General features: G+C 40.1%; 1 protein-coding gene across 2 annotated transcripts in view; it reads left to right on the plus strand.

The window, feature by feature from the left end:
• The window catches only part of LOC132819912 (cytokine-dependent hematopoietic cell linker), a 159,078-nt gene that overhangs the window by 75,516 nt on the left and 55,611 nt on the right, over positions 1-27,951 (plus strand). For both annotated transcript variants that reach the window (XM_060831881.1, XM_060831890.1), the window contains exons 4-5: positions 15,531-15,574; positions 26,503-26,680. In XM_060831881.1, the coding sequence (XP_060687864.1) occupies positions 15,531-15,574; positions 26,503-26,680 (222 nt within the window). The remainder of the gene's footprint in view (positions 1-15,530; positions 15,575-26,502; positions 26,681-27,951) is intronic.

Genomic DNA, 27,951 nt, shown 5'->3' on the forward strand with positions numbered 1-27,951 from the left:
ATTTGAAAAACACCTGTTGACTTTGGGTAGGTGTCATTGAAATTTAAAATGACAATCAGCTTGCTCAGGGAGTAATACTAGCTCAGGGAGTAATACTAGCTCAGGGTGTCATACTAGCTCAGGGAGTAATACTAGCTCAGGGAGTAATACTAGCTCAGGGTGTCATACTAGCTCAGGGAGTAATACTAGCTCAGGGAATAATACTAGTTCAGGGAGTAACACTAGCTCAGGGTGTAATACTAGCTCAGAGAGTAATGTTAGCTCAGGGAATAATACTAGGAGTAATACTAGCTCAGGGAGTAATACCAGCGCAGGAAGTAATATGGGCTCAGGGTGTAATACTACCTCAGGGAATAATACTAGGAGTAATACTAGCTAAGGGGATAATACTAGCTCAGGGAGTAATACCAGCGCAGGAGTAATACTAGATCAGTGTGTCATACTAGCTCAGAGATTCATACTAGCTCAGGAAGTAATACCAGTGCAGGGAGTAATACTAGCTCAGAGAGTAATACTAGCTCAATGAGTAATACCAGTGCGGGGAGTAATACTAGTTCAGGGTGTAATTCTAGCTCAGGGAGTAACACTAGCTCAGGGTGTAATACTAGCTCATACAGTAATGTTAGCTCAGGGAATAATACTAGGAGTAATACTAGCTAAGGGAGTAATACTAGCTCAGGGAATAATACTAGCTAAGGGAGTAATACTAGCTCAGGAAGTAATACCAGCGCAGGAAGTAATATGGGCTCAGGGTGTAATACTAGCTCAGGGAGTAATACTTGCTCAGGGAATAATACTAGGAGTAATACTAGCTAAGGGGATAATACTAGCTCAGGGAGTAATACCAGCGCAGGAGTAATACTAAATCAGGGTGTCATACTAGCTCAGAGATTCATACTAGCTCAGGAAGTAATACTAGCTCAGGGAGTAATACTAGCTCAGGGAGTAATACTAGCTCAGGGAGTCATACTAGCTCAGGGAGTAATACCAGTGCAGGGAGTAATACTAGCTCAGGGAGTAATACTAGCTCCGGGAGTAATACCAGCACAGGGGCAATACTAGCTAACGGAGGAATACCAGCTCAGAGAATAATAACCAGTGCAGGGAGCAATACTAGCTCAGGGTATAATACTAGCTCAGGGAGTAATACTAGGGGTAATACTTGTTCAGGGTGTAATACCAGCTCAGTGAGTAATACTAGCTCATGGAGTAATACTATTGCAGAGAGTAATTCTTGCTAAGGGAGTAATACTTGCTCAGGGTGTAATACCAGCTCAGGTAGTAATTCTAGCTCAGGGCATAATACTCATTCAGGGTGTATTACTATCTCAGGGAGTGATACTAGCACAGGGAGTAATACTAATTCAGGGTGTAATACTCACCCAGGGAGTAACACTAGCGCAGGGAATAATATTAACTCAAGGTGTAATACTAGATCAGGAAGGAAGTGCATTGGGTCAGTCATCAACCACAATTTAACAGCCTGATCACTATCAGGTTTCAAAGGGAGTTAAAATTGTCCTTTTGCCTTTTGAATATGACATATTTCTTCATTGCTAACAACGTTGAGTGTATAGGAAGAAGTTTATTAATTGTGCAGTGTTGTATCGTAGATACAGACAACCTCTTGAAGCCTCACTGATTCTTATAGGAAGGAGTTACTTAGATTTTTTCCTGATATTTATCACTGTTTTGTTTGTTTTTTAAAATCTTTTCACGGAGTTAATTTTATTTGTGATTAAGGAAGATGGTACATAAAGCTGCACTGATGGGAGCAGAGTTAGACCTCATCGACATGGCTACTTTTTTCTTTTTGTTCATTTACAACTTCATCTTGATCTTATAACAATTTGGGAGTGAGTTTTCTCTCCATTCAGAGAAAAATGGATTGAGCTTTACCTACTTAACTTATCTGTTTACTGTCGCCAGCAATGACATCTGTATTCTTGTGTAATAAATTCTTTCAGGTTTTAATTTCAGCATTGTCACTTAAAACATGATCTGTGATTCCATTTTGTCATTGTGTTGTGTAAAAGAAAAGCCATGACATATGTCGACTGTGATTCCAGCTCTCTCTTTGATTTTCTAGAATATTTCGCTTTCAAGTATAATTATCTGATTAAAAATATCTTCACATCAGGCACACTGCACAGAAAATTGAAATGTTAATGGATTCATTTTGATGTGGATTATTATATGAAATAGCACTTCACTCTTTCTTTATCTGAATAATAGTGGAACTCAGATTTATTTAAATAAAACCTCTGTTATATAAACCTCATATAATTTTGAGGAAAAATAGATCACATAAAATTGCACTTGTTTCACCAGTTGGTTGTGACAACATTTTGAAAATATATTCACATTACTATTAATTTATTAAGTTGAATCATTGAATCCTAGAATTCTGTAGTTCAGAAGGAGGTTATTTGGCCCATCATGTCAATGTTCATTGGTTGAAAGAGTTTAATCAACTTAATCTTATTGTCCTGTCCTTTTCCCATTGTCCTACAAAAGTTTCCCATTCATATTTTTATCCAAGTCCTTTTTGAAAGTTACTGTCGAATCAGATTTTACCACACTTTCACCCAGCACTTTCTAGTTTGCAATAACGCATTTCAATGAACCTTTCCTCTCATCTCCTTCAGCTTCTTTTGTTCATGATCATAGTTCTGTGCTATCTAGTTATTAAACCCCATGCTAGCAGAAACAGTATCTCGATATCTACTGTCATCAAGTCCTCATAATTTTGAACATCTCTACCAAGTCTCTCATGAGCTGTTCCTGCTCTAGAGAGGGATGAGGCTGCTTCTCCCATTTCTCCCTGCAATAATTTCTGCAATCATTCTAGTAAACAAAACCCTGCCTGTTCTCCAAGGCTCTTACAACAATCCTAAACTGTGGTGCTCAGAACTGGACACAAACTGGATACTGCAACTGAGGTCTAACCAGTGATTTACAATGTTATAATGTGATACCTTTTGTCTCATCCTACAATTAATCTCAATTTATCAAGGTATTTATTATGTTAATTCAATCTGTAATGAATGAAATGCTATTTTTCTCAGCTCCTGATGGAATGGGCAATATGAATTCCTGACCTGTATCATTTTGAATATCAAACTGGATGCATTTCCATTGTAAACATTAATATTTTCAATTTATAACTGACCTTGATATTTTTGTTACACTTATTCAAATACTTCATCTTTTATATAGAGGTCCTGACACTTGCTGACTTAATATTCCAAGGTCATCTGTATTTGAAACATTTATCCTTCATAAGCAATCACCTATGAGGCTCGGATTTTTCCCACATGCTTGAGTTTGCTCAGGAGCCCGATAGCAGGCAATGCAACCGGACAGATCAGGGATATGAAGTTCCTGCCAACCTCCACTATCTGGCCAGTGGGTGGAAATAAAAATCTGGCAGCAAGAGGCTGCCAGTGGGAATGGTTTTTGACAGTCAGTGGAGACAGGGTTCTCATATGCAGACAGCAACTCCTGAACCTCTTCGTACCCAAGCACCTCAGACAGAAGAACGATTTTGAAACTTACATCGGTATCTCCTTACGTTTGAATTTTCCCACAAAGGTTGTCCAAAATATCCCCTAGGTTGTTGTTAATATTAAGCTGTGATGATAATCATCTCATTGGCCACAATTTTAGCAGCTGTATATTTATAGAAGGCATCTAAATCGGCACTGCTACTATTACAGTGGCCGGAAGTGTGATAGGTGGAAGCAGATTCCAACTTAACGTGTGAACCTCTCACTTGACAGTTTCTTAGCCATCACAAGTGCACAGAGCTAAAATTGAGGCCAAAATGTTGGTAAATTATTCAAGTACAAGAAACTTACAAGTCAAACTAAATATTGTTACAAGCTAAGTCCATTCAGACACTTTCAATCAGAGACTACTCAGATCACAATTAGGAAGTGGAGTCCTTGAGTGTACACTGTTGTCCAGGATGAATTTCCAAGTTATCAGCAACAAATTAAGTCAGCACAGACAGGACAAGTATTGTTGATTTTGATGAAGATTGTTGAGAAAGATGCATAATATAAGCAAATTATGAGCAAAGTATTGCAAGCAAACAAATTGTTATTGTTCATTTTATACTATTGGCAGCACAGTGGCATAGTGGTTAGCACTGCTACCTCACAGTGCTAGAGACCCGCGTTCAATTCCCACCTCAGGTGACTGTGTGGAGTTTGCACATTCTTCCCGTGTCCGTATGAGTTTTTTTCCCACAGTCCAAAGATGTGCAGGTTAGGTGAATTGACCATGCTAAATTGCCCGTAGCGTTAGGTGAAGGGTAAATGTAGGGGTATGGGTGGGTTGTGCTTCAGCGGGTCGGTGTGGACTTGTTAGGCCGAAGGGCCTGTTTCCACACTGTAAGTAATCTAATCTAAAATCACTCCTCATTTAGGATCTCTTTTGTTAATTCAGATTCTATTCACCTTTGGTTAGTGCATTACCAGAAGGGACTCTCATTTCACTTTCATTTAATCACATTCTGTCTTACAAGTGCACTGTATGGCAGAGTATCTATATTGAGCAATGAATAATCATGCAGGGAGTTTCATTTTATAATCAGTAATTGTGAAGTGAGAGGCTTTGACATAGTGCCATTAAATAGACACTTTAGTCGAGCCAAACTCCATGCTTACATTGTTCCCTTTCAGATATAATAAGCTTTCGGCTGTCTGGCTGATTAAGGCTGAAAGGATTTCATATAGTGTATTGTCATTGCTTACGTCACTTCCTGCAGCAAACTACAGCTTTGTTGAAACTTGTCAAGAAATGTTTTTCACACCTCATCTGCAAACTTATTCAGTTATTTTCAATTGCTTGTTTTTAGATTTTTTAAATCCAAATTATCACCTGGTCATTGTTGCACCCTTGTTCCATGCCATGCCTTCTTCCAAGTGCTCTCAAACCAATCCAAAATAAAAGTTTTTATCAAGTAACTCAGCTAATGCAAAGCATTTAATCATTTTTTTTTGCCTGAAGAAAATTACATTGTGCTGGATCTGGTTGAAATGTGTAGGGCACTAAAACTTTTATCAATATAAATTGATTTCATGAATGCAATTTAGCTTGTGTATAAATTTTATCTAAGGTAAATATAGGAAGATAAGGCAGGATTTTGACTGAGTCATAAAGACTCCTGATCTGGGAAGCCCCCCCCCACCCCACCTCCACCACCACCACCCCCACCCTCTCCATTATCAGTCAACACCATTTTTGCAGATGATTCAATTTTCGCTCATAGCACAGTAATTATGAAATTACATGCAGGTTTAAGTGTTTCTGAAGACCTCATGAAAGGTATGTCTCCCTGTTGAGTACCTCTTGTGCAGAGCACTGCAAAGCAACATGTTAAACACAGCCACTGTACTTCATAGCTTGAGATTGATGGCAGACCACAAGTAAGGTCGAACGTTTGTGAAAGCAGATGAACAGATCTGTGTGCTTCATTAGATAATTTTTTTGCTTTGGGCAGCCAAGTAGGAGACTGGCTGGAGTCCCAGGTTTACTTGGTGAAGAGTGTGTTGTGAAGGAAGAAAGCATAAAAACATGGGCACAACACCTTCCCATACACAGTTGAGAGGAGACTTGTATGGTTGAAACGTGTGGTCAGAACCAGGAGGTAGTAGAGTCGCCACAGAGAGCAGCAGAAAAGAATGAAGCAGTACAATCTCTGAGGGGCTTTCTCAAGAACCAAGAAGTAGTGCAGGCAAAGACTGCAAATGTCCAGAGAAATGATTAGAGACAGCTATATTCTCTCAGATAAAGACCTTGTGATGCAATCAAACTATCCTCATCACATGCTCATTGCACTCAATTGCATTCATTTTTGAAGTGGTTGGCGCTTTCCAGCGGTCTGCTGCAGATCTCCAGGGCATCAGGAAATCATCCGCCTTCAACAAAGTACATTATTTCTGTCACCAATACGCTCTTTGCTCAGGTGGGGAATCATTTGGACTTCTCCACAAATGTGGAGTCACAGATACAGAAGGCTCCAAAGTCAGTATCCCACAAGTTCAAGAAATGGAGGACTGCATTTCTACATGTCACTACAAGGGTATCAGCAGCTGGAAATATTTGTAAGCAGTAACTTGTTCCATTTCATTAAAGTGCAAAGTTAAAAATCACACAACACCAGGTTATAGTCCAACAGGTTTAATTGGAAGCACACTAGCTTTTGGAGCAACGCTCCTTTATCAGGTGATGGTCCTGTTGAAGGAGTGTCACTCCAAAAGCTAGTGTGCTTCCAATTAAACCTGTTGGACTAAAAACTGGTGTTGTGTGATTTTTAACTTTGTACACCCCAGTCCAACACCGGCATCTCCAAATCGTTAAAGTGCAAGTAGCCTGTGATCATACTAAGGTCTTGCTGATCGTATCTGCATGTTTCCCCGATGGCTGCTTTGAATAATATATTCTGCAGTAGTCATGCCTGCCACAGATTTTCAAATTGTGAATGGCTTCTGAAGAACAAACAGTGCCTGTGAGGAGGTGCTAGATGGTTCTCTTCAGCAGCCAGAAACAGGTCCCCAGCATCACCACAACAACTGCTGCTTGCAGATAAGGATTGTCATCCAACTATTAACTTGTTAGAGACATTATTCAGAAACCTTGACCAATCAGAAGGAGCACTTGACAACAAGTGTGTGTTGAGGATCATGATCAATGAAATAGCACAGCAGAGAGAGGCCTTCACATCACTGCAAGAACTGTCCATCAATGATTTGTTCAAATCAACTTCTTCATTGCTACCATCTGATAGTGATACAGCCTCAAGATTAACCCATCCATGATGATTGAGGAAGACTAGAGTAGGATTCACTTCTCTGATAAAGTTGAATCTGTTGCCAGACCTAACCTGTACCAGTTTTAGAGCAGCAAGTTGTGTGAATGTCCTGCCTTGGAGAGATGGATACCTCAATTACAAATTAAAATGAGTGGCATTTTGAAAAGGCAAATCAGAGCAGGATTTATACAATTAATGGTGAGGTCCTGGGGAGTGTTGCTGAACAAAGTGCAGGTTCATATTTCCATAAAAGTAGAGTCACAGGTAGGTAGGATAATGAGTAAGGCATTTGGTATGCTTTCCTTTATTGGTCAGAGCACCGAGTATAGGAGTTGGGAGATCATGTTACAGCTGCATAGGACATTGATTAAGGCACTTTTGAAACATTGTGTTCAGTTCTGGACTCCCTGCGATTATAAAGGATGTTGTGAAACTTAAAAGGGTTCAGAAAATATTTACAAGGATGGTGCTAAGATTGGAGGGTTTGAGCTATAGGTTGAGGCAGAATAGACTGGGGCTGTTTCCCCTGGAGCTTTGGAGGCTGAGTGGTGACCCTAAAGAAGCTTATAAAATCATGAGGGGCATGGATAGGGTAAATAGACAAGGTCTTTTTTTCCTCAAGTGAGGCAATCCAAAACTAGAGTGCATAGGTTTAGGTGAGAGGGGAAAGATTTAAAAGGGACCTAAGGGACAATGTTTTCATGCAGAGGGTGGTGCATGTATGGAATGAGCTGCCACAGGAAATGGTGGAGGCTGGTACAATTATAGCATTTAAAATGCATCTGGATAGGTATATGAATAGGAAGGGTTTAGAGGGATATGGGTCAAGTGCTGGTAAATGGGACGAGATTAGGTTAGGATATCTGGTCGGCATGGACAGGTTGGACCATAGGCTCTGTTTCCATGCTGTACCTCTCTATGACTCTAATTCAGAACATGGCTCATATTCCCAATGTTTGGGATATCTGGCCATAAAAGGATGTTGACAGCTGCCCACTGGAGAGGTTCAGTATTTTGAATGGCACTCTTTGTGAGTCAGAAGAACAGAAGCAACTCCTTCAGGCTGTTCGAGGATTCTGTGGGCTTCCATTTAGCTGCAGTCTCAGATCTCTCCTTCTGCCTCCATCCCCACCCACTGAGAGCACTGGCCATTCCATGCCATGATCACAGGCACCTCCACTCTAAGCCCCAACCATCCACTTTCCTCTTCCCGTTCAGCTTTCTCTCTCCTTCCCTCAATAAGCCTCTCAGTAACTTCCCCTCAACGCAGCTAATTCACATTTGTGGCCTCTCTCATTCTCCCAGATCCTGAGGGTCCCTGACTGTTAGTTTCCCTGTGGCAGCTGGCCAGCCATGGTAATTTGGATAACCACATATCCAGAAATAGAAGTAAATCATTCAAATGTGGGATCCAGCCATAACATTCAGCGGGACCTTCACATTGCTGTCTCTGTTTCTATCCTCCCCATTAATATTGGAGACAAAGATCCTTCCCTTTCTTTTCCTTTCCCTCTAAATATTTGACATTACAGTCTCATTTCAGAAAGGATTCTTTTTCAGAACTAAAAGGTTCAAGATTATTCTTCAATGCTGATAGTGGGTTTAGGTGAGATGTTAGAGCTAGCTATCGGTTTGCCAATCACATATGAGCCTCAACCTTAGCCTAACAGACTCTCCCAAAGTGAGGAAGTGAGGAAGTCAGTTTTCACCAGTAGACGTGGTGGTGAATTGATGTCAAACAAATTGCTAATCTTTCCAACTCTTTTATCATTCTTTCACAGCCATTATTCCTATTGGTTCACAGTTGGCATGTTTCCCAAGGAAATATAGCAGATATTTATGGAAGTCCTGAGATTGTCATAGTGTCATAGAGATGTACAGCATTCCCCCTCACCCTAAACCTATGCCCTCTAGTTCTGGACTCCCCGACCCCAGGGAAAAGATTTTGCCTATTTACCCTATCCATGCCCCTCATAATTTTGTAAACCTCCATAAGGTCATCCCTCAGCCCCTGACACTCCAGGAAAAACAGCCCCCCTGTTCAGCCTCTCCCTGTAGCTCAAATCCTCCAACCCTGGCAAAGTCCAAGTAAATCTTTTCTGAACCCTTTCAAGTTTCACAACATCTTTCCAATAGGAAGGAGGCCAGAATTGCACACAATATTCCAACAGTGGCCTAACCAATGTCCTGTACAGCCGCAACATGATCTCCCAACTCCTGTACTCAATACTCTGACCAATAAAAGAAAGCATACCAAACGTCTTCTTCACTATCCTATCTACCTGTGACTCCACTTTCAAGGAGCTATGAACCTGCACTCCAAGGTCTCTTTCTTTGATCATTTTCTTTGGTCAGACTTCGAGTAGGACAACCCTTTGAGTTGGGCCTTCTGGCATTATCTCAATGCCATATCAAACCCCTTGAATAAATTAATTTACTCTTCTTAGGACAGTCTTGGGAATCAAGTGACTAGACAAAGTAATGAACATAAGTGTTCCGCAAGATGCAAACATGTCAAGCATTGAGACTGTGATAATCCCTCAACGGTCGAGATGAGTCTGTGTATATGGACCATTTGAATGGCATTTGCAAAAAATGTTTTAGATTCTGTTTCAATTGCTTTGAGTGCAATGATTCTAGATATTTAAGAATGATCCAAAGTTGCAAAGTGATCACAAATAATAATCTAAATAGTTATTGCTCAATGATTTAAGACCATACAAAGACAAGGACACAGATCTTCCAGTCTCTGGATGGAGATGCATGGGGGAATCCCCTCAGAAATTCCATCTCAAGATCCATGCAAATTGTACAGGAAATCTGTACTTCCAATGTGAAATTCCCTTTCTCACCCAGTACCTTCTCAAAAAGTCTCCAACTCTTAGGTTAGAGTCGGGTACTTCAGACAGTTTCAACCTGCTTACAAGAATAATTACACATGGAAAAGGTAGACAAAACAGTTTCCGTCTAACTCCTCAGTAACTCTACAACTGCCATCCAATTATTCACAATGAATCCTGATTCCCCACTTGACCCCCACCTCCCTGACAACTACGTCCCTAACCTAAGCACTATGGCCTCCAGTTCCACCCACCTTCCCCAACCCAACCTGTCCTGACTTGTCTTCAATCCATCTTCCCATCTGCCATCCTACCCACCTCAGCCAACTCACTTGCCTACCTCTCTATTCACTTTACCCACCTCCCCAACATCCTAACTCACCAACTCATCTGCCAGCCTGCGACCCCACCCAACGATCACACAACCTTCTTGTCACCGTGTGCATTTACCCAATTCTTTTACCCACATTATACTATTACAATCCATCCATTGTGTTCCAAAGATGCATGGGGACATTGAAACTATTTATTTGAGGCAATATGGCAGGCACTGCCAAATCAGAAGGCCTGGCTTCTGATCCATTCTCTGTGCGTCTCCTTCTTCAAGTCACTTCACTAGTCGTTTCTGAAGGATCTTCCAGCAGAAGATCACTCATAAAGAATGAACGAAGGAATGTGTGGGTTCCATTTTCGTCTGATAAAACTTCTAATTTTGATCAAAAGTTCTGGACGGTTTTAAAGTTATTTTAAAGACGAGAGTGACCTTGACTGTTTCAGGTAACAAGTTTGTAGTTAAGCAGTTCTGTGAGACCAGAATTAACAGAATTTAATCCCACTTTGATTACTTCAACAACAATTTATATTTGTATAGCACCTTTAACAGAACAATACTTCCTATTGTTCACAGCATTATTATAACAGTAAAATGACAAGGAGTCAGATCGGGGGGATTATGTTAGATTTCTAAAAGCTTGGTCAGTAAGGTAGGTTTAAGAAGTGTCTTAAAGGAGGGAAGTGATGTACTGAGGATGAGAAGTATAGAAAAGAATTCCTAAGGTTAGGTCCCGGCAGCTAAAGGCATAACCAATGACACAGCAATTAAATCAAATATGTTCAAAACACCAAAGTAAAAGAAGTGCAAATATCTTGGAGCATTATGGGGTTGAATGGAAGTAGGGATGGGAAGAAAATCATTGGGAAATATGGAATCAAGGATGGAAATGTTAAAATCAAGATGTTGTTTTATAAGGAGCTAGTGTAGGCCAAAGAGCAGTGGGATGATGGGTGAATGTGAGTTAGGACCTTTGGAACAGATTTCGGGTAGCCTCGAGTTTATGGAGTTGAATCTTCCATAGACAAGGTAACAAAGATGTGGTAGAGATCTGCAGTGAAATGGCAGAGTTAGGGACAAAGTTATGCATCATTATAGAAGTGAAACTAGGTGGTCCCTGTGAGAAATAGTAGGAGCCTGTTTTATATGGCATTTAGGACCCCAATAGGTTAAGTGACAATATGCAGTAGGCTCTGCTCATCAAAATATAAAGGTCTATTCCTTGGAAGAGCAAACCACTAAACCATTTTTACTTGCTGTTTTGTGCTCATTAGCACCACTGTGTCAGCCTGTTTCATAGTTGCAATGTGAACTTCCACTTGCGTTCAGCTTGAAGTCTAACAGAGACAACTATGAAATAATATGAAATAAACCTAGTTACTGGCCATCAAGGTTAAATATTCCTTCTCCCTAAAGCATTATTTGGGTATCCTTCCCCACACGCTATCATTGACCTAGACATATACCAACAAGAATTGATGACAACAAATTTACCTGATATTTCCCAGAATGTATCCAATATTATAAGATGGTGACAGCAGTGAGGAATCAAATTAAAATCAGATTAATAACAGCTCCTTGAGGTATTATTTCCAGAGGTAGTGATGCCAAATTCCTCCAGAGGTCTCAGCATCAAAGGCACCAGTTCACAGTGAATTCAATTCATTCAACGTGATATCAATATAAGGCTGAAAGCATTGAATACTGCAAAAGCTGCATGCTCTGGTAATAATATGGAAGACCTGTGTTCCAGAACTTACTGCACCCCAAACCAAGCTATTCCAGTGCATCTACAATATTGGCATCTACTAGACAATGGGGGAAATTTCCCATGTATGTGCTGTACACAAAAAGCAGGACAAATCCAACCTAGCCAATTACTGCCCCATCAGTCTACTCTATAGCATCAGTAAAGTGATGGAAGGTGCCATTAACAACGCTATCAAGTAGCACCTGCTCAGAAATAACCTGCTCAGTGATGCCCAGTTTGGGTTCTGTCAGGGGTACTCAGCTCCTGACCTCATTATGGCTTTGGTTCAAATATTGACAAAAGAGCTGAATTGCAGAGATGAGGTAAGAATGATAGCCTTTGACATCAAGGCCGCATTTGACCAAGTGTGGCATCAAGGTGCCCTAACAAAACTGGAAGCAGTGTGAATTGGGGTGGAATCTCTCTCCAGGCTGAAGTCATACCTAGCACATAGGAAGATGGTCGTGGTTGTTGGATGTTAGTCATCTCAGCTCCAGGACATCTCTACAGGAGTTCCTCATAGTAGTGTTCTCAGCCCAACCATCTTCAGCTGCTTCATTAATGACATTCCCTCCATCATAAGATCAGAAATAGGAATGTTTGCTGATGATTGCACAATGTTTGGTACCATTTTCAACTCTTCAGATACTGAAGCAGTCCATGTCCAAATGCAGCAAGATCTAGGCTGTACCCAAGATTGGGCTGACAAGTGGCAGGAGAATTCATGACACACAAGTGTCAGGTAATGGCCCTGTCCAATAAGAGAGAATATAATGACCAGCCCTTGATATTCACTGACATTACTGTTACAGAATTCCCAATATCCTGGGAAGTTGCCGTTGATGCAAAACTGAACTGGATTTGTCTTATAAATACTGTACCTATAAGAGCCAATTGAAGGCTAGGAATTCTGAAACATGTAACTCTAAATCCCTAAAGCCTGTCAACTGTTTACGAGGTACAAGTCAGGAGTGTGATGGAATACTTCCCACTTGTTGAGATGAGTGTGGACTCAATAGCACTCAAGAAGCATGACATTATCCAGCACAAAGCAACACATTGGTTGGCATCATATCCACAAATATTCATTCCCTCTCCAGCTGATGCTCAATAACAGCAGTGAGTATGATCTACAAGATGCACTGCAGATATTCGCTGTGGCTCTTAGACAGTATTTTCCAAACCCACCATCTAGAAGTACAAGGGCAACATATCCATGGGAACACAACTACCTGCAAGTTCCCTTCCAAGCAATTCAGCAATGGTACAGGTGAGACTTAAATCTGGGCCTCCTGGCTCAGAGGTAAGAATATTATTGCTGTACTACAAGACCCCTTCTAGATACTTTCCTAGTCAACGTCTTATTACACACTTTTGGATCAGGTGGGATTGGACTCCAAGCAACCTGGCTCCGATGTAAGGAAACTACCATTATAGCCCTACAAGATTCATTCACTTTTACCAAGAAGCGGAAACAAGGCACCATATCTTCATATGACGATGATGTGATGGTATTCATGTGACCTATGTTTACAAGTCTGGAATTTGACTAAAAGCATTTGAATTTTAGTGTGCAACCCTGCAGAAAGATCAGGAAGTAAAAGGACAGGTAGTTAAGCTTTATCACAGTCATGTCAAATGTGTTTGTATCTTTGATAAGAGCTGTTTCAGAATAGTGCAAGGGCAGAAACCACTTTGGAATTATTTAGTCATTGCAGGAAAACGGAGCCTGAATTTGGGACAAACCAATACTAATTCAAAAAGGAAAGGAAGGTTGGAAATGCGTCTGTTGTTTGTAAGGATTGAAGGATAAGGGTTTCATTTACTCCTCCTCTGAATTCAGAAACGTAGTTCAGTTTAATATTTGTATCTTTTCTGTTTAATTTAGTTTTATTATTTATTTAATATCAAAATTTTGGTATTGTGTTTTACCTTCGCAATGATAATAGTGTTGTCTCCATTCCTAATCAGTTAAATCATGGTCCAATAAGCATTTCAGATGAGAAAGGACTGATTTATAAGACTGTAGATAAAAGAGACGTTTATAGGCACAGAATAGATTATACCACAACCCATCACATTTAGAATAGCAAAAAAGGTAAGTTCAATGATTCTGATAATAAGTATTTAAATAATACATTAGGATTCAGTTACATTTATGAAAATTGCTAATATGAGCAATTTTTTTAACAAATCCTATTTTGTTCTTAAATTACTAAATTCCAGTGTAGCATTTCTTATTATAATATAGATTTAACCATCCATGAGAAATTTTACCTTCCCCTGCATACCTCATTTCATGTAACTTTTTCACATTGTGTTACCATCATGGGAATAAATGTCATAACCAAGCAGAAATATCATCTTCTAATTTTAAATAGTTTAGCTCATTCCATAGGAAGTCTTATAGCAAGGTAAGTAGTGTCCTTGCCTCTGAGCTTGAAGTTCTCATATCAATTCCAACCCAGTATTTCATAGGCAAGGAAGGTGCATTTTTAATACAGTCAATCAGTTTTCCCAGATGAAAAGGCCAATAATACTTGGAAGTGGTTGTACTGGACCTCCACTTTGAGGCTTACAAAACTGTGCAGATAAGTATATGTCATTTGCAAGTTTTAATATTTTCTTTCCTGCTGGGTTAGCATCAGTTTGTAAATCTACATATGGTATAAGCAGGCAGCAAGAACAGTATTGGTTATCCATTTGATGGAAATAAATTGAAGTCTCTAGAATAGTTATCCATAGTTTCAAACTACAATGTGCATGTAAAAGTGTTTGTATCTGCAGCAACTCTGATACCTCAGGGTCTCAGTTACGTGGATCGTAGGAGTGGGTCAGATTGATGTCAACAGCATGGAGTTCAATTCCTATTAGAGTTGGGGTGAGTTTGGGGCCTGTACTGTGGGTTGCATCTTTGTGAATTTAAGGAGAAGAAGAAGAAAGTTGATCCTAAATAGAAATCTGCAGAAGTAAATATTATTAGAAGCTTATAATGGTATGTTCAATAAATTTTAAATGGAGAAACGGAAAGATTATCCTGAATACAACTTGACATCATTCAGATTATTCGGTATTCCAAACCTTCAACAAACCTGTTTGGGTATTAGCAATGTGGGAAATATGGGGGAGTATATCACATTTTTGAAATATTGTCTTGCTACTCAACCAATCAACATATTCCAGAAATATGTGTTCTAGAATGTAATTGGTTGAAAGAACATGTTGAATGACTGGTGACCTCCAATACCTGATTGGTCAAATTCTGTGGGACGTGATTGGGCTATCAGGATTGCATTTTGGGTTCTTGACTACAAATGTATATTCCAGAAATCAAATAATAATTTCAATAGATTTACTCAATGGTATTACATTAAATATAAATTATATAACCTGCCATGAACTTACAACACTCTAGTATGTATGCTCCCGGGGGTGTACAATGTGAGGAGCTATTTTGCAGGAATATCATACCCTCAGACCGCATAACAGATCTGCCCAATTTTGTATCTTTGAAATGGAGGTCATTTACAACGTTTCCAAGTATTATTGGCTTTCTCCTCAGGAAAAACTGACTGTATTACAGATGCCTTTCTTTGTCATTAAGTAACGAGTGGGAATGGATTTGAGAACTTCCAGCTCATAGACTGCAATACCACAGTATATACTACTTTATACAGGAAGTTATACTATAGTTGATAGTTTTGTTTGATCAATAATGTATATTACAATTGTTAATAATCAAAACATTCAACGCATTTAAAATATGCGTCCATATTTTTCACTTTCTAGAGCCAAAGGGAAATAAGAACTATAAATGGACATCCAAAACATTTGTAAGTATTATTAATGTTTTATTTTGAAACAGATAAATATATTGCTAAGTTATCAACAAATATTTTTGAATTAATTATCCCTTTACCAGTGATATGAAAGTGATTAACCCTAACTGTATATGAATACCGACATCTTTTGTGTACTTGTTTACTTTTGAAGCTTTTACCCGTTTTAAGAGTGTTGCAGCCTTTAATAATGAGTTGTACTGTTGACTCTGTTTCACCCTCCTGTCAAAGTGGATACCTATCCATCTTGTGGCTTGCATGCTTCTGCAAAATTCCAGTCAATAGCATAGAGGTATATCACAATGTCTAATGCAAGTTGTGTAGTAGCTTTTTTGTTAATATTAATTTTTTGAAAGAGTGCTGGAAGCATTTCCACTTTCTGTGGACCCAGGCTTTATTTTAACACTTCTCCCACTATCACAGCTTTTGACTTGCATTGTCAACGCCTTTGTCATTTGATCACCCCTGCCTTGTATCCCACCTTTGTTCTTTTCATTATTTACCTGCTGTATTACAGGATGAATTAGCACAATTGCCTATTTTTTCTCAAATGAATTAGGTCCCTGCATGGCAATGAAGAAATGCATTAAAGCAACTAAATCTAACCTTTTTCTGTAAATTACAATGTTTACTTTGAACTCAGATGGCCATGCTTTGGAGGAGAGATGGCAGTATCCATTGACATCTATCTAATAAACTTGCTGAATTTTATACCGTTACTTTACTCCTCTTTTCCTATTCCTTATTCTCACTCTAGTCCCTTTGTCATTTCCACCTCAATCCCTCACTACCCTGTTTGCCACTGATTTTCTCATTTCTAAACCCCTGATACCTCTTGTATGCATATTGTTAGGTTTCCGTGCTTTCAGGTCTGTGTAGTGCATTGGCTAGCAATTAAACCTACAGCAGACTGAAAGATCGAATGAGAAATTCTGTTATACTAATCATCAGAAACTGACAGCAGATAGATAATTTTATTAAGAGACACCATGGGGTTAGTCATACTAGAGCTGGAATAATTCACACTGGCATAGTGGGAAGATATTTTCTGAGTGTTCTATATTAGGGACATATATTCAATTCTGTAGCACTTTCAACTTGATGAGTGGAAAAGTTCATTGCAAAATGTAACTTAATAAGATTTAACTTTGAGGAATTGTAAGATATAAAAAGGGAGGTGGTTCAGAGTGAACAAGACAGATCAATACTCTGTAAGAGTGGATTTGCAACAACTTAGGTTTGTCGAGGATTTGAGGTAATTCTGGGTTATTCAGTTATTTTCTGTGATAAAACCTGTAACATCAGAGGCTCGTGGCTTCAAAATGAAATCCAAAGATTCGCCGCAGTGTAATTTCTGTGCTTGAAATCAATTATTTTTGTTACACACGTTTCATTTTTCCAAAGAATGTCCTCACCTTAAGTAGATCCAGTAAGAATGTTCTGGTTTAAATAGATATTAGTATCAATGTAAGGAATCTTTTGCAAGGTGGTGGTTCACAATGCATTTAACAAACCACTTCTGAATTGAAGCCTCTGTTGCAAGGTAGAAATGTGTTAGCCAATTTTCCATGAACTGTAGTGTGATAATGTGCACTAATTGGGGCTCAGTATCAACTATTGCTTGGATATTACAGAGGCCATTTGGCACTAAGTTGGTAATTGATCTATGAAGACACGCCTGCTGTGAATTGTGCTTCACCATATGTTGTGTAGTTAGATCATCACATCGAACAGCAGGAAATGTGTATTTTGTTTTTCATTTGTGAGATGTGAGCATCACTGGCTGGCCAGCAACTATTGCTCATCCCAAGTTGCCCTTGAGAAGGTGGTAGTGAGCTGTCTTCTTCGACCGCTGCAGTCCACCTGCTGTGGATTGACCCATAATACTGTCAGGAAGGGAATTCCAGGATTTTGATCCAGCAACAATGAAGGATATAGTTCCAAGTCAAGATGCTGAGTGCCTTGGAGGCGATCTTTCAAGTGGTGGTATTCTGATGTATCTACTGCCCTTGTCCTTCTAAATGGAAGTGGTCATGGGTTTGGAAGGTACTGTTTGAGGGTCTTTGGTGAATTTCTGCAGTGCATCTTGTATATAGTACAAGCTGCTGCTACTGAGCATCGGTGGTGGAGGGAGTGGATGCTTGTGGATGCAGTACCAATCAAGAGGGCTGCTTTATCCTGAATGGAATCAAGCTTCTTGAGTGTTGCTGGAGTTGCACTCATTCAGGCAAGTGTGGAGTATTCCATCATACTCCAGGCATTGTCTTGTAAATGGTGGGCAGGCTTTGGGGATTCAGGAGTTAAGTTGCAGCAGTATTCCTGCTCCTGTAGTGACTTTGTTTATGTGATGAGTCCAATTGAATTTCTGATCAATTGTAACCCCCAGGATATTGACAGTGGGGGATTCAGTGATGGAATATTGGTGGGCAATGATCTTGGAGGTCTTGGAGGTCAATGCTTTAGATGATTTCTTAACCTGGCACAACTAAATACTTATTAAACAGCTACACAACCCTTCTCCTATTACCAACAGTGTCATTTGGGATAACTAACTATAAAAATGATAGGTGCTGATTTATATATCCTGGTTATGATACAGCAGTGCTAGTTTCTGGTGCTTTCTATTGTTAGGTCAAGCTGTAAAACTCTCCAGGGAATGATTTGGATGTTGCTAAATTACTTTTTTGTTGCCTTTGTGGCTTCTTAATGAAGGAAAGATTGATGAAGGCAGAGCAGTGGATGTTGTCAATATGGTCTTCAGCAAGGCATTCGACAAGGTTCCATATAGGAGATTGGTTAGCATGGTTAGGTAACATGGAATACAGGGAGAACTAGCCATTCGGAATATAAAATTTGCTTGAAGGTAAGATACAGATGGTGGTGGCAGAGGGTTGTTTTTCAGACTGGAGGCCTGTGACCATCGGTGTGCCACAAGGATCAGTATTGGGTCCATTGCTTTTTATCATTTGTATAAATGATTTGGATGTGAACATAGGATGTGTGCTTAGTAAATTTGCAGATGACTCCAAAATTGGGGGTGTAGAGGACAGTGAAGAAGATTTTCTCAGAGTACAACAAGACTTTGAGCAGATTGGCAGTTGGAACTTAATTTAGATAAATGTGAGGTTTTGCATTTTGGTAAGCCAAATCAGGACCGGACTTATACGCTTAATGGTAAGGTCCTGGAGAGTGTTGGTGAACAAAAAAACAGTGGAGTGCAGGTTCATAGTTCCTTGAAAATGGAGTCACACATAGATACAATAGTGAAGAAGGTGTTTGGTATGCTTCCTTTTTTTGGTCAGTGCATTGAGTATAGGAATTAAGAGATTATGTTGCAGCTATACAAGACATTGGTTAGGTCACTTTTGGAATACTGCATTGAATTCTGGTCTCCTGCCTATAGGAAGGATGTTGTGAAACTTGAAAAAGTTCTGCAAAGATATTCAAGAATGTTGCTGGGGTTGGAGGATTTGAGCAAAAGGAAGAGGCTGAATAGGTTGGGGCAATTTTCCCTGGAGTGTCAGAAGCTGAGGAGTGACCTTATTTAAACATGAGGTGCAAGGATCGTCAAGGCCTTTTTCCCAGAGTAGTGGAGTCCAGAGCTGAAAATGTGTTGCTGGTTAAAGCGCAGCAGGTCAGGTAGCATCCAAGGAACAGGAAATTCGACGTTTCGGGCATAAACCCTTCATCAGGGGAAAGATTTAAAAAGGACCTAAGGGGCAACTTTTTGACGTAGAGGTTGGTGCATGCATGGAATGAGCTGGCAGAGAAAGTGGTAGCGGAGAGGACAATTACAACATTTAAAAGGCATCTGGTTAGGTAAATGAATAGGAAAGGTTAGAAGGATATGAGTTAAATGCTGCCAAATGGGACTGGATTAGGTTAGGATATCTGGTCAGCATGGACAAGAAGGGATGGAGGGTCTGTTTCTATGCTGTACATCTCTATGACTCTGATTGTATCACTCTTGAAAGATTATTGGCTAAAAAACATGTGTCCAGTAATCGACAGCACTATGGAGAAGACAAACTTCCTCTTGATACAGGACATTATCCTGTGCTTGCTGCCTTTCTTTTCTAATGTGGACATGATGGTGACCTCCATGAGAACACTTTCAGACCAAATCATGCTGCCGTGTTTGATGGCCAGCGTCACCTCGTGATTTGTCAGAGGGCAGGTTGCTAGCAGCTCGGGCACTGTGTAGCCCTTTAAAGCAGTGCTATCTGCAGCTTTGATGGCAGTTGTTGGAGGTTGCACAAACATGTTCGGAGCTTCCCCTACATTGTCGAGACGTGAATGCCTTCTGCTTGTGATGTGATGGAAGCTGAGATATCAGCCATCAGATGCTGCATTGTGGTTTGGCCTGCAAGTGTTCTCCTTGGAAATTGCCACCATTTTCATTTCAGAAAGGATAGACATCAGGCACCAAGCATTTCATTTCCATATCTATCACCTTCTTCAGTAGCCCACCTCTTCCTCTGAGTGGTCTGCAGAAGCCAAGTATAACAATATCTCCTGGCAAACGGGAATCTGTGAACTTTGTCTTTTGTTTCAACTGCAGGCCACTCATGGCCAGTGTCTGATCTTATGCTGATCCCACTTCCCAACTGTTTTCTGCAGAACATGCAGCGTCAATGTCTGAGCTGATAGTTGTATTTGTTTCTTCTTCTTTTTGGTCTTCCTGCTCCTCTACCTCATGCTCCTCCACCTCTGCCCTGGCCAGGTTGCAGCTTTTGTACATCTAGAAGGAGAAAGGAAGAATTGGGCAATAATGAGGGAAGGAAAAGAAGGAAGGGAGGAAGGGAAGGAAGGAAAGTGGGGAGGAGAAGAGGAGGAAAGAAGGAAGAATGGATCACATAAGCAGCAGCTTATGATGTGATGGATTATTGATTGGTAGAAGTGGAATGTGGAAGGATTATAACTGGACATACATCACCTTTGATGGTTTCAGCAGGGTGGACAATTCTTGAATAGTAAATTGATGTATACTTTGGCATCTAATGAGGGAAAGGGGGCTGTGTTGTTGCTGTCAAACTTGTAAACTTGCCAAAGGTGATGATGGGAGGAGGTGCGAGTTGTGGAATGCTTCCAGAGCTGGGTTTGAAAGATTGCAGCTGCACTATTTGTGGGGGAGTGTGCAGGAGCAGAGATAGAATGTGTGTGTGTGCAAAAGACAGAAACAAGATTATGTGGCAAATAGCATCCAGGTGTCTCTCTGGGATGTGAGAGGCAGGCCTCAAATGATGGTCCTCAGCCATGGTAGTTCCAATGGTGGCTAACAGCATCTCTTCTCTGGCAAAAAGGACATGGAGCATGTCAATGCAACCTAAAGTTATCAATGTTTGGGTGAATCCTGAATGACATAGATTATTGGCAATTGAGTATTGTGGGTCTGGTGCATTGATCTGCCTCTGAGGTAGTTGTTAGGACATGGACGGCATTTGAGGATATATTCACGTACCTTGACCTTTGAGGTCATTAAACTTCTTGTAGCACTGCATTAAGGTCCTTCAGCCAAGACTCCTGTCAGATAAATGACACAGTAAACCATTTCAAATGCAACTAATAATCACCAATCTTGATGCAGACCAATCAAAGTCAGTGAGATTTCTCTGAAAGAGCAAAGGACATAAAATTGCCAGTTGTATCCCAGCCATATAGACATATGCATGTTCTTAGATATAGAGATAGTCCTTTATTCAAACCAATCTGTATCTAGGTTGGGTTCAGGAAGTAAAATTTTCTATCAGGGACAAATGGGAAAAATTATTATGCAAAATCTGTTTCTGTAGAAAAGTTGGAAATTTAAATTAAAAATTCTTGTGACAGCAATTAAATAAATGATCCCACATCAATAGACCAAGCTCAGCAGGCATGCGAAATGCAGTGGAGAATGGTGGTAGACAAATAACCAGCTCACTGGAGGAGGAAGCGACTCCATCCCAATCCACAATGATGGAAGAGCCCAGCACATCCGTGCAAAAAATAAGGCTGAAGCATTCACAGAAATCTTTAGCCTGAAATGGTCAGAGACAAAAAAACTGCAGATATTGGAATCCAAAGTAGACAGGTAAGAGGCTGGAAGAGCACTACCTCGGCCTCATCCAGTGGTCCCCAACATCATTGGTGCCAGTCTTCAGCCAGTTTTAGTCAATCCATATGGTATCAAGAAACTAAGGGCCCTGACAACCTTCTGGCAATAGTTTTGAAGACTGATGCTATAGAGCCTTTTACTCCCTTAGCCAAGCTGTTCCAGTACAGTTACAGCATTGGCATCTACCTGACAATGTGGAAAACTATCCAGGTATGTCCTGTACACAAAAAGCAGGGAAAATCCAACTGGCTAATTATCGCTCCATCAGTCTACTCTTGATCATCAGTCAAGTGATGGAAGGTGTCATCAACAGTGCTATCAAGCAGCATCTGTTCAGCAATAACCTGTTTGGTGATGCCAAGTTTGGGTGCCGCCAGGGCCACTCAGCTCCTGACCTCATTACAGTCTTGGTATAAACATGGATAGAAGAGTTGAATTCCAGAGATGAACTCAGAATGGCGACAGCCTTTGACATCAATGCTGGGTTCGACCAAATGTAGCATCAAGGAGCCTTAGTAAAACTGGAATCAGTGTATACCGGGGCAAACTCTCTGCTGTTTGCAGTCATGCCTGGCACAAAGGAAGATGGTTGTGGTTGTTGGAGGTCAGTCATCTCAGCTCCAGGACATCTCTGCATGGGTCTTCTCAGGGTAATGTCCTAGGCCCAACCATCTTCAACTTCTTCATCAATAACCTTCTCACCAGAAGTGAGGATATTCGCTGATGATTGCACAACGTTCAGCACTACTCGTGATTTCTCAAATACTGAAGCAGTCTATGTTCAAATGCAACAAGATCTGGACAACATCCAGGCTTTGACTGACAAGTGGCAAGTAACATTTTCGCCACACAAATGCCAGGCAATGACCATCACCAAGAGGAGACAATCTAACCACCATCTCTTCAAAGCAATTCCCTTGACATTCGATGGTGTTGTCATGACTGAATCTCCCACTATCAACATTCTGAGTGTTACGATTGACCAGAATCTCAATTGGACAGGCCATATGAATACAGTAGTTACAAGATTAGGCCAGAGGCTAGGACTTTTGTGGTGAGTAATTCACCTCCTGGCTCCCCAAAGACTGTCCACCATACAAGACACAAGTCAGAAGTGTAATGGAATACTCCCCGCTTGCCCAGATAAGTCCAGCTCCAACAACACTCAAGAACCTTGACACCAACCAGGACAAAGTGCCCACTTAGAACATAGAACATAGAAAAATACAGCGCAGTACAGGCCCTTCGGCCCTCAATGTTGCGCCGACCGAATCCTACCTAACCTACACTAGCCCAATAACTTCCAAATGCCTATCCAATGCCCGCTTAAATGACCATAAAGAGGGAGAGTTCACCACTGCTACTGGCAGGGCATTCCATGAACTCACAACCCACTGTGTAAAGAATCTACCCCTAACATCTGTCCTATACCTTCCACCCCTTAATTTAAAGCTGTGTCCCCTTGTAACAGCTGACTCCATTAGCGGTAAAAGGTTCTCAGTGTCTACCCTATCTAAACCCCTAATCATCTTGTACACCTCTATCAAATCTCCCCAAACCTTCTTTTCTCCAATGAGAACAGCCCCAAGTGCCTCAGTCTTTCCTCATACGATTTTCCTACCATACCAGGCAACATCCTGGTAAACCTCCTCTGCACTCGTTCCAACGCCTCCACATCCTTCCTATAGTATGGCGACCAAAACTGCACACAATACTCCAGATGAGGCCGCACCAGAGTCTTATACAACTGCAACATGACCTCAGGACTCCGGAACTCAATTCCTCTGCCAATAAAGCCCAGTACACCATATGCCTTCCTCACAGCACTATTTACCTGGGTGGCAACTTTCAGAGATCTGTGTACATGGACACCAAGATCCCTCTGCTCATCCACACTACCAAGTAGCCTACCATTAGCCCAGTAATCCATCTTCTTGTTACTCCTACCAAAGTGAATGACTTCACACTTAGCTACATTGAATTCCATTTGCCACCTTTCTGCCCAGCTTTGCAACTTGTCTATATCCCGCTGTAACCTGCCACATCCTTCCTCACTATCCACAACTCCACCGACTTTTGTGTCGTCCGCAAACTTACTCACCCAGCTTTCAAGCCCCTCCTCTAGATCATTTATAAAGACAACAAAAAGCAATGGTCCCAAAACAGATCCTTGAGGTACACCACTAGTAACTTGATTGGCACTACGTCCACAAACATCCATTCCTCCCACCACCGAAGTTCAGTCTCAGCAGTACCACTATCTACAAGATGCACTGTAGAAATTCACTCAAGATCCTCAGACAGCACTTTCCAAACCCATGACCACTTCTATCTCGAGGGACAAGAATAAAACCTGAGGTGGGAATTTGTGTTGTAGTCTGAAAGTATCTGAAAGGATTATTACTGAGCAGAGCCAGAAGCACCATCCTTCATGGTAGTGTCATATAAACTAATAAGCAGGAAAAGCTTAGACTCTCAACGTGAGACCTAAATTCTGGTCTTCTCAAAGCCACTATAACAATGTTTATCATTTCAATATAAACTAGCTAGTTGAGAAGGTGCAGTAAACTATATTTTGTGATCTGTAAGAGTCTCTTAAGGTGAAACCAGGAAGTGGTTTTCCTTTACCATACTAGACCAAGCAGGTTTAGTACATTTTTACACTTCAAAAAGGATGGTAGCAGATACATTCAACATAAGCAGCAACTCTTGCAGCATAATGAGCTTGCATACCTTAAAACACCTTCATGCTGACAGTATATGAAGGACAAAACAGACCCAGACAGGAATCTTGCATAATTAGGTTTCTGGCCTAAATTCTGGCTCCAGCTAAAATTATACTGGAGTATTCCAGAATAATTGTGGATTTTTGAAGGAGTTGAGTTGGATTTTGCTCCAAAAACCCATTCAACTGAATACAACAGACGTAACACTTCCATGCAATCTTCACATTTGGCATATTAATTTGTCTGCTATTCCTTTCTGGAATTTTCTCTTTTCACGTTAAGAACATCAAATTTTGTAGCATTTCTTTTCCTCCCAACATAGAAGTCTGGACATATTTTCAGATCCAAATGTCTGAAAAATCCTAATAGCTGTTGCTAAATTGTTAATGAAATCTAATAAGGAAAAGATGGGTTTCTTTCATCAATGTTTTTCTACAGTTATCCAATCACCACTTCACACATGTGAATGAGGGAATATTTCTCTTTGTAGACTGTGAACATCCAACTCAATTTGCACTTACCAGTTTGCAAATATTGTCAAAAGAATTACACTTCAAAGGGCTAGATTGACCATCATTCATACTCAACTGGAGAAAAATCGAATTAATACTCCTGTTCGAATGATATTCATTAATCTGCTTTATTAAAATATCCTTCCAGTTGCAACTGTTTCCATGCTACTGCTTATAAAGTACAATCTAAGTGATACATAGAAAATTATTATCTTCCTGTATAAATAACCTACCACTCCTGTATAACTTCACTTGTTCACTATTTTTTAAAATAATGCACACTTCATGCAGCCTCCCATCATTGAAGTTGAGTCACAAAACATGTTAACCAAAAATTGCTTTACATGTCTTTCCTCTCTTTGTCAGAAATAAGGAGCTAGGTGAACCTGGACATTATTGTGAGAGATGAAATCAAACGAATGTTTAAAAGAATTGGTAGCACTTCATCAAAATATCTGAAACAGGGTTGGAAGTGTTGTGAAGATGTAAGTGTACTCACGCTTTAAGAGTTAAAAGCTAGCAGTGACAGCACCAAGTGTTCTCAATAAGATACAATCCACCAGGTGCTCCAGCTACTGGGGTAGCTCAGGTAGCTGTTGCCTGGAAACAACAAAACAGATTCGAATTAGGCCAATTGGTTTAAGTTATGCCCCCAAAAATACCAAACTCCAATCCAGTTCGAATTTAGTATAGTGACAATCTTAAAAGCCAATGACACAATCTGATGTTTTGGTGGTATATGACCAGTGAAAATTGAACAGTTGAGAGGAGAACTACCAAGCTACTAACATGTAAAAAGACTGCCTGAAAAATAGCTCTCTTAAAAGTACCTTTATCAATCAGTAACCTGTGAAGCAGAATCCCTAAAAGAAGAAAAGAAGACACAAGAAGATCCAAATAGAAGAACTGAAAGCTGCCTGGTTTTTAGATAAGAAGTTTTGTTTTGTAAATTTTAATTAAGAGTTTTATTAAGAGTAATTGGGGAAGGGGAAGATAAATTATAGGTTAGAGGATGGAGTTATAAATAGTTGTTAGTTAATTAATGTCTGTTGCACTTTAAGAAATAATGTTGTTAATTTTTACTTGGCCTCGCGAATCTTCACAGATTACTGCATGAGATAAGTCTTTTCTGTGTTGTTGGTTTCAAATTAAGCAGGAGAGTTTACCCTGTGTCACAACAGATTATGTCCACATGAGAATATAGCCTCTAATTATTTCTACGCTGTGGAATATCTCTGCTATACAATTGCTCGGATTATTTTTTTAAGAAGCACCTCAGTTTTACATGCATCTTTAATCTTAAATTCTCATGTTACTGGGAGGAAGTAGCACCTGACAATATTTGAAGGACCAGATTTTACTGCAGCAAATTTGAGTCCGAATGAAATAAGAACTCTGGAAAAGTAAGCAACAAATATAAATTATACTAAAATAATGCTTATTTCATGGTAAATTGTATTTTAGGATAACTGAAATTTTGCCTTTTTTTTGTCTTGTTTTATAATTTTAGTCACAACTAAATTACCAAAGACTATTACTAAATATTGATTGTTTGTCTGATTACCTTGTGTTACTGTTATGTAATTACAGCCAGACATTAATGTCAGAATGGGGACTGATAGTCAATCCGAGCATGAACAGCCTTCCGCACATCAAAGTGAGCAAACTTGCTACGATTATGAATATGTCACTTCCTCCAGTCTAGAAGATTTACGGCAGTTGAAAATCCTTCCTGCTAAGCCAATGGTTATGCAATCAGTTTATGCAGGTAATTATACAGAGCTCTTCAAGCATATTTTGTTCTTTGTTTTGCTTTTATTTCAGCATCCTTATTGCATAAGCTACTTGTGCTGACAACACACAAAAAAAACTTCTGTTTAAGCCAATTTATTGTTACCCAACATTAAAGTCAAAGCCCCCTTTGCACAACTGAAAGATAGTTGCCCAAGAAAAAATGGTGGTGATGTTGACCACAATAAATATACGTGCCGTGGTGTGATACTGACTCATATAGAGCAGAAACGTCGAACGTATGATCGCGAGAGGAGAGATTTGAGCACTATCTCAAGACTAGAAAGAAAAAATATCCACAGGAATTCTTGCTTCTGATTGCATATAATCACTAATGGCTAGAAGTCCATGTAATTGAAGCTAGAGCGATATGAAAAGATCAGTGTGCCTCTCCTATTTTTGATTGCCTAGGATGGTTGAAGAGCAATATTGCATTAAATTTTTTCACTATATTGGCTTGGCCCTTTAATGTGATTTTTCATTGTTCTCTGCATTGTTTCAAAAGGGTAAGGTTTGACTGTTACTTTTGCTTTGGTGCATAGAAACTATATGGATCAACAACACAGTTACATTGGACTGAATCGTGCACTTTTTTGTCTAAGTAGATTCTCTCCTATTTAACTGGATTCCCTCTGAGAGGTCCAGTGTGTTTCTTGACTCAACATACCAATTGCATCTCATTAACTACCTATCCCAAACCTATGGCAACCTGTCATCTAATTTTAGCACAATTCTACCATTTGTCGTAGCCATGGCAACTTACCATTACCAGGATATCCCAGCATCTTTGAAAGATCATTATGCACCTACAGAAGCATTATTTGTCCTGACCTGCTCTGTACAGTTCCTGATATTTGCCCCAGACAGAGAAAGGAAAATTAGTGCCCCACCTTGTGGGCAGAGGTCTGGAGGTCCTGCTTATAGGTTTGGTGCAGATATCCCCAGGTACACCAGCAGGTAGGGCCACTGCAATAGGCCAGGCCTCCCTGGTCAGTGCAGACACAAGGAATAATTCCCTTTAATAAGCAGCTCCCTGCTGCCCGTGAGAATCTTGTCTTGATGTCCACCATGTAGGAAAATGATGCAGCGAGTTGCTGTCACCATCAAAAGAAGCCTCAATTTCTTCCCTCATATTTTGTCCTATTTTGAGCCCTAACCCACATTGTCAACGCCCTATAAGATTCAACTCACAGTGTCATGAACATATTAAAAATAGTTAAATGCTTCATAGGAGTATTATAAAGCAAG

This window comes from Hemiscyllium ocellatum, chromosome 1, assembly GCF_020745735.1.
Source record: "Hemiscyllium ocellatum isolate sHemOce1 chromosome 1, sHemOce1.pat.X.cur, whole genome shotgun sequence".
Lineage (NCBI taxonomy): Eukaryota > Metazoa > Chordata > Chondrichthyes > Orectolobiformes > Hemiscylliidae > Hemiscyllium > Hemiscyllium ocellatum.